Here is an 8,256-nt window from a genome sequence, read left to right as displayed (position 1 = left end):
GGCGAGAGATATTGGGGGAAGAAGAAGAGCCAAGATTGGGTTGTGGATTCGAAGTTACGTTATAATGTATTATACATACAGCACATTAAACGTGCCACAGGTTGTATAATTTTTTTATCAATCACAGGCTGTTTCAATATTTTTATCAGTCGAAATTACTGAACTACCGCAGAAACGTGGCGTAACAATTTATTATCGATAAAGCCAAGGTGTGCGCGACATGGCCGTTCAAAAATGAGCAAAACTTGAGCTGTCATGCTCGAAAGAATTTGGAACAAGTGAAGCTTGTCGACGTAATCTTATGCTTCAAAGAATCATCGCGGACATCAGCATAATCTTATAATAATGATGCGAAGCCGGAAGTTCGAAGCGTTATTGCATAAATTTTATTTAGACAAAAGGAAGGAGCTCGGGCTTGGTAATAAACGCTGATTATGTGCAAGAATTGACGAGAATCTTAACATGCGTCTATCTTGCCACGCGTGTTGGTTTTAATTAAAGACTTCGCATCGTAACTCTTCAGCGAATGATTCCTTGGCTGTGTGATGAATGATGAGTTTAATTGGCACCCGTGCGTCAGACTCCTAATTCATGTTTTATGTTGTACCGACGTGTTGAGCTCGACTAACACGAATTGGTTTTTTTTGCGTATGAATTGGCCATTTATATGCATAGATAAACGTTCGTTATACATTTACGTGTCTATACGACTCCCTACGGAATTGTGAACTTCTATATCGATTTGTAGGTGTGAGCTAACGAATCGTTGTGTGATATAAAAAATAAAAATGTTGAATTTGCCGGAACGAAAACCCGCTACATACTCAATATTACACATAATGGGAAAACAAGCGAATGTAATGATGGAAAATTTGATCACCGTGAACTTGAATCCTGGTAAATTTAATTCTCATCCCCTGCATTCAAACACGTAAATATATCTGAATGAGTATCACAATTGAAAAAGTATTGAGGTTTTTATTATATGTTGAATATATGTATTTTGTGGTCGTCCTTTAGATTTTTAAAAAATTGTATTACCCGGCACACGTTACGTGAGTTAAATTATGAAGAAATGATCACATTTTGATTTACGAGTAGGTGCTTCGTTCAAAGGAATACATTTTTTTTTTAAGTTTTCTTCTACATTTTGTACTAGATTATATACCGTTGAATATATAGCGGCAATTGTCCGTTTAGCAGGTATGAAAAAGAGAGAGAAAAGTATTTGTTTACTAAGTCATAGAGCAGTAAACCGTTAAAATGCTGATAAGGTGCTGAAAAAATAAAATGGAAATCAAGATAACGGGAAAGATTGTAGTAGTCCCCTTTTTAAAGATCAAGAACCTCGCTCAAACGCATATAATGTATAAAATATAATAATGAAGATCGAATAGACAGTTTAAGAGGAAATATCATCTTCATCAAGCCTAAGTTTATCGCACGGCGAAAATGATTCTAATTGACAAAGCTGCTCGCAAGTATATCAGGGTGAAACACTGGTTTTGTCATGAAAACTGTTATAACGATATTCTACCGCGTTCAAAATTTCCCGCACAATCCTGGAACAAGATGGCGTCGAGCGTCGCCTCCGTGACGCCAGATCGTTGAACCCGGGCCTACGACGCTAGGCAACACCTCTTCTTAAAAAAAAATTTATATTATTATTTCCTCAGTATTAGAGAATGAAAAATAATAAATTAGTAATAAAATATTGCAAAGAGACTTTTCGTGATCAAACCGGTGCCCGGAAGTCGATTGATCCTGCAAATTGAGCGTTCAGGTTGCTGATTTGACCAAGCGGCAGCGGAAGTGACGGGCGCCGCTTCGTTACGTTTACATTCTGGGAGTCGCGTTCATTGTGAGGAGCCATTACCCTCGTCGCGCTAGCATCGTGCCATATTCCCACACGCGCGCTAAAAGTAATAACATTTTTGTAGTTTTAAGTGTAATATTATGAGAGTGAAATCCGAAATGGACGACGATGAAAAGGGGTGAGTCTAACGATACGTTTCTGCGTTGTAATACGGTGAATATATTGCGCAAGCTAGGTTCGACCTAATATATTAATTCCGGACTGACTGCTGCGCGATGTGACCATTTGCGTATCGCCAGGGCTGACGTTCAATAATCTATCAGCCCTGGATTCCGGGCATCTTTACCGCCGGGCATTCAATATCTATAAGCAAATCATCCCGTCGTCCGGAATTCCCTCCTATTTTCAAAAATCTCTAACAGCATCGGCGTTTCTGGCGTAGAATTTGCTAGCTTGGTGCGGTGTTTGATGCCGGTGCTCTCCTCCGCAGGGTGACCGTATCTTCGCCTCGGCATCCCCTCACTTGTCTCGCCAACCCGGCGCCCGCCCGTCCCTAACTCAGGCAAAAAGTATTTTCCCCGTTCTAGGTTAAACGATTCAATGCCAAGAGACAATCTCGCCTTTTACCAGATTCGACGCCGCTGGCCGATCACGGAAAAATGTGGGGAAAACCGCTCTTTCGCGTCCCTCGCCTATCGGGAGGAAACGGCTTGGGTTGGTTGGCAACGCTTATTGGGCTGAAATACTACGAATCATTTCTCCGAAAGATACAGATTTTTGGCTGTTGGGTAGAGCTAATAATTCAATACCATTCGTCACTCGTCGAGTCGCGGGATTTCCGAAAACCGATTGATAAATATTCATTTTTCTAATTTCGTTCTTTATATTCGTTTCAATCACCGCTATTCGTCGTAAACAATTTTACGACTTCGTCGCTGATCTTACGGTTCATTTGCAACGTAGTAAAGTTTCGCCACTCTTGATTGGTAGCTCCGGTAATTCGCTGATGCTTGTCTCCCCCCCCAAAATATAACCACGATTTTAATGAATGGCAATTCGAGTTCGTCGTGTTTCCTTCGGTGAGTTCTCTAAACATGGCGGCCATATGCGCGCTAAGCAGAACTTTATTTGTGTTGTCTCTATGCGTATGTGTGCACGCATACGCACACGCGATAGAAATTCAACGCAGATTTGAGCGATTCTCACGGCAACGCTTGCGCTAACTGTTTCTTTTATTCTTTTATCCTCTAGTCTAACCACTTATCCTTTTCCCATTATTACGCATGCACGGTAGAAATTTAGACGCAGGAATTATTGCAACCACGTTATGTTTCCTGCTAATTGACTGGGTAAGGTTAACGGATTATAACGGATTTAGATCAATTTATCGTTATTACTGTTATTGCCTACCTAATAGGTACTTCGATAATCCCACAACTATTTTGCCAGTTTTAAATTTAAGTCAAAGCAGGCTATAGAATTGGGTTCAACGGTTTTTGATAACTTGTATGCAGCAGGAATTAGAAGCAACGAAAGAGAAGCCTCAAAGCTAAAACATTGTTAATGTTTTTGCACGTTTTCAATTAATCCTCCATTTACAATGAATATTCTCCTGGTATTGATTGGAAATTTTATAACCAGGGCACAAAATTATTGAGTATCATAAATGTCGTAGACGAATTTTCCACAGTCTGCAGCAACAGCTGAAGTATAAACAATGATGCGAATGATTGGCATTATTATCACTCCTTGCACTAAATGATAAATATTTAAAATTCTCCAGCTGTGTACTTTGAGTCCAAGTATGTATGCGACAATGGCAACCGTTTGTATTGAAGAGTAAATAATACACCAAGTCACCATCTGTTGATTGATTTTTCTAACTCTACTCCAGTCAAATTGAATAATAATTAGTTTAATAATACTCGTGCCTTTTGTAATCTCTTTCTTTTATAGTATCTTACAGCAGGTTGACATTGAATCTTACATTTTACCTTAATTTTTGAGAAAAAGAAAACCTGTCTTGCATCAGTTGCATGTTAAACTGAAATTCAAATGCTCTTGAAGTACTTCATATGGATTTCTCTTGTAATATAGATCGTGTTGTGGGTTAATTCTTATCATTATGTGTTTCTAGCACTTGGTATGCAATTGCCATTTTCATGACTCATCATTGTTTTTGCTACTCTTATCTTAAAACATTGCTAATGTTATCTTGTGACGCTTTTTCACAGTTGACTGTGCTTATCAAAGATATACATTAGAATCTTAGACTTGTGCATTACGGACATGTTTCATGTAATCTCAATTTATCAATAATTTCAATACTTTGAAGTGAAATTGATAACAACAGAGTTGGATTGGCAATCTCATTGTCTATGATTAAATGTACTCGACGTTGATTAGCCGCTAACTTTCACCCTATTCCACTTACATTAATGGCTGAAACAGCTATTTCGCAATCGTTTGGTAGCTTGTATAAATTACAAGTTTGACTATACAGTTGTACAAAGTAACTTTAATGCTCTTCTGAAGTAATGAGTATGAAATAAAAAGTTTGCTAGGGATATGATAACATCTGATTCAGCGTTTACTTTTGGTATATAGCCGAAGAACTGTGCGCGTAACCAAAACTTGAGTACGGACAGCTAATTACTTGGACAATCTTTCGCTCGTGTTTACTTTTCTTTTTTTTTTTAAACCTGGAATAGAACCGTGTCTATCGAATCCCAGACTCCGTCGCTTTAAGGATGATGAGCTTAGCGTTCCCTTCCACAAAGTTTTTTCAGTGAAAAGGCTAATATCAATGTATGCTTTGAGATTGTCTCTTGTGTCTCTGTTGTCCAGGATGAGGGGAGACGAGCGCCCTGGGCGGCACAACTCCCAGTCAAACTCCGATGCAAGCGAGTCAGTAGCACATTCTTATCCTTATAGCAAATAAAGTACACCTACTACCTCTACCCTATACATATCACTGTCAGAGACTTTCAGATCTGATGAAATCCAACCCTGCCGTTTAACAAATTTTATTCCCTGTTTCGGTAAAACGCAAAGTCAAGAAACAGCAACAAGATTGGACTGCAATCGGCTTAGCGGTCAAAATAGCGGATTTTTCATTTTCAGTTTGAGAGCAGAGATTTATTTTCACTTTTAATATGTTTCTAAACTCATCTACTGTTGCAGTATCAAACATTGCTTCGAATGTGCGACACGTTTGTGAAAAAAATCTCATTCACCATTGGCTATTTTGATCTGAAAGTATCGTTGTGCTTAATATAACTAAAATTAAGACTAATGCCTATTACTATCCTGCGGATCAGTAAATCACTTTTGCCCTTACGGTCTCTCGTCTCCCTTTTCGGCAACCAAGACTGGGTCAGGAAAGTTTATTTTCCATCAAAATTAATCTTCATCGAAATTTAATACAGCGATATATTTTAAACAAGTTTTATCTCCGTCGACTTGACTCATATTATGCGATATGATTGCATCACACCTCTATTTGCTTGTAAGTCTATGGTTTCTCTTTTATAAACCATGCACACTTATGAGAAATTGACACAAATAATTTGATATATATATAAAAAAATAAAAAAACCTGAAGTCATTTCTCTCAAATCTATTCAATTTATTAACTAGAATTTCATGTCTCTGTAAAGTATTTAGTATATAATCAGATGAGCAGAAGTTACATACATAATAAAACGACAGGGGAAAAATTATTGTCCCGCAATTTTTGAAGGACTCAAGATGCTGCGGCTTTTCAAAATTAAGAGTATATTTTTTGTTTTTGTCATGGTTTACTAAATTCCAGGCATTTTTAAAGGTTCGAAGTAACGATTTTTCCTGAACATACATCGTTACAGTAATGTTACTAGCTTCATCCTCATTAATATTTTTAAACTTAACAACACTGGCGATGTTTGTTAGGTGTGCAGAAAAAAGAAATGTTCTGACCAATATCAAAATTGAACGTTTGACAAGTTGGAAAAGTTTCAAGATTAGCATTGACCAGTTCTAATTGAATCAACTAAGAAAACTGCCTTTTTTAATTGTCTATTCCATCTTATAATTAGCGATTTCATTTTGAGATTTTGTAGAAATAGGTGCACGTAAACGCAACTTCACATCGATCAAAATTTTCTACCGTGAGACACAATTCTATCATTTAACCACTGGAGGTACTTATAATGTAGGCTAATTTGTGATTAATATATTTAACTCATTGGCGTAGTATTTAACTTCTCAATGATTTTTGTATTTATTACTATCCAGCAAGTAAATGTTGGATTACACATGTGCCAAGTGTCGATTATATATTGTTTTTCACAAATTTACGACAATGGGTTAACTTATTGCAGTTGTCGTAACCGAATTTCGTTGAAATCCTATTTCTTCCACTATATTGCTTTCTCTTGCTGAGCTTGCATTCGTGGTATCTGCTAGCTACTATTTAGATTTTAATTATAAAAAATGCGCTGCACAATGCTCATGATGTTCAAAGACCAGTTGTAAAAGTAACAGAACAGAAAAACTTCACAATGCAAACTATTCCCGCATGGTGTAGAAATCATTTATGATTCTTGTTGTTTCAAATTATCCATCAATGTACCGTTTAGAAATTATTAATTTGTAGGCTTTGAGATTTTTCTAAGTTAATTAACTGCGTGAGCAGTAAAGTATTTACCTTGCATTTAAAATTCTATCACCAACGATTGTCAAATTCTTTTCTTATTCTCTATTTTCTTCAATTTTTTTCGAGTATCCATCCTTTCGATGTGTTGTACAATTTAACAAAGACTTATCAATCGGATTATAAATTATTGCATGCACAGACTATTGTAATCCATAACTACAATATCGATTATACTTGCTACCACATTGACTATACTAGCTAACACCTGAAGGATTCATTTTTATACATCATGTTATAATGTGCGACGTTGATGTGATTGCATCCAACAAGTGAACGTAATGCATTCGAAGCCCACACGCAACCTACACTTCGGATCAATTGCATAGCTGCTGGTATCCACTATGCAGCACTCTCAATTTTCTTGTGATCTCAAATAATTGAAACAATAACGTTGCTTCCCATTTTTCTTCTGTTAATTTATTATTTACTTTCTGCATATACTTATTTTTTTTTCCCCCAATCGTTCACCCTCTTAGTGTTACGTTACTCATTATTTATTTGATTCTTTTGTGCAGAAAATTATTTGTCGGTGGTCTGTCCTGGGAGACAACACAGGAGAATCTGCAGCGCTACTTCAGCCGTTATGGCGAGGTTATTGATTGCGTTGTAATGAAGAACAGCGAGTCAGGTCGCAGCCGTGGGTTTGGATTTGTTACATTCAGTGACCCAGCAAATGTTGCCCTCGTCCTTCAGAATGGGCCACACCAACTAGATGGACGCACGGTAAGCTTGGATGGAGAAGATTTTTTGTTTCGCTTGAGAATTACAGTATCATCGATACTTTTTTCTGGAAATCTGTAGAACGGATATCTTGGAACAGACTGTTTTCCACTGTGTTTCTGGAGATCTAGTCTTTAGCTGAATAAGCTGTTCGTCATCATGTTCTTCATTCAAATTGTGTAGTATTTTCTGACGATTTGAACGATTTTTACTGTTCATTTCAGTAATATATTTCTGTATTTTCACTTACAGATTGATCCGAAACCATGCAATCCACGTACTTTGCAAAAACCAAAGCGCAGCGGAGGTTTTCCAAAAGTCTTCTTGGGTGGCCTGCCGAGTAATGTCACCGAAACTGATCTGAGATCGTTTTTCACTCGTTTTGGCAAAGTCATGGAAGTGGTCATCATGTACGATCAAGAGAAGAAGAAGTCCAGAGGTGAGTTTACGTTTTGATATCATCTCATTGTCACTTTTGTTTTTATCATGCTCACAACCAGTCGTGAAAGGTTCTTATAGAAAAATAAATAAATCCTCAACAATTAATAAATTCGTGTGAGTTTGTAACCAGATTTCTTCCCTCAAATAATAAATTTTTTGTAATGACTTTTTTTTTTTTTTAAATACTAATTTCATTATATTTTATATTTTCATTGCAAAAATTGAATTTGTTTAGAAAAAAAGGAATGTTATAAATCCATCATAAAGCATAGATAAGAGTATATGGTCCTTGGTAAAACAACATGCACTTAATTTGTCAACGATTCTATTCTTTGCTGTATCAGCGATTTGTAATGAATTAAATCACACGAAAAGCGACAGAATAAGATTATAATGTAACTTTTACTGGTGAAGTTGGTTGAGCATTGAAATTCTCATGAATCTTCAAAGGTGGTTTTAGATATAGTACACATATTATATACAAACGAGTCCATAGCTAACATTTATTTATTGATAATTTTTCATGCTTAGATAAATAAAAAAAAAAAAAGAAAACATTGCACTGCTGTCATAATTTTATAAC

At 36.6% G+C, this 8,256-nt stretch overlaps 1 protein-coding gene across 7 annotated transcripts in view; it reads left to right on the top strand.

Moving 5' to 3' along the window:
- The first annotated feature begins 1,853 nt into the window (after positions 1-1,853).
- Positions 1,854-8,256, top strand: part of LOC124413431 (heterogeneous nuclear ribonucleoprotein 27C-like) — a 31,950-nt gene continuing 25,547 nt past the window's right edge. For 6 of the 7 annotated variants that reach the window (XM_046893994.1, XM_046893996.1, XM_046893990.1 and 3 more), the window contains exons 1-4: positions 1,854-1,994; positions 4,664-4,723; positions 7,028-7,235; positions 7,485-7,671. In XM_046893994.1, coding sequence (XP_046749950.1) covers positions 1,957-1,994; positions 4,664-4,723; positions 7,028-7,235; positions 7,485-7,671 — 493 coding nt within the window. In that variant the 5' untranslated portion in view covers positions 1,854-1,956. The remainder of the gene's footprint in view (positions 1,995-4,663; positions 4,724-7,027; positions 7,236-7,484; positions 7,672-8,256) is intronic. The other variant, XM_046893992.1, reaches the window with a different exon arrangement.

The sequence above is a fragment of the Diprion similis genome, chromosome 12, assembly GCF_021155765.1.
Source record: "Diprion similis isolate iyDipSimi1 chromosome 12, iyDipSimi1.1, whole genome shotgun sequence".
NCBI lineage: Eukaryota > Metazoa > Arthropoda > Insecta > Hymenoptera > Diprionidae > Diprion > Diprion similis.
Note: the sequence above shows the minus strand (reverse complement) of the source record. Positions and strands in the feature narration are given on the sequence as shown.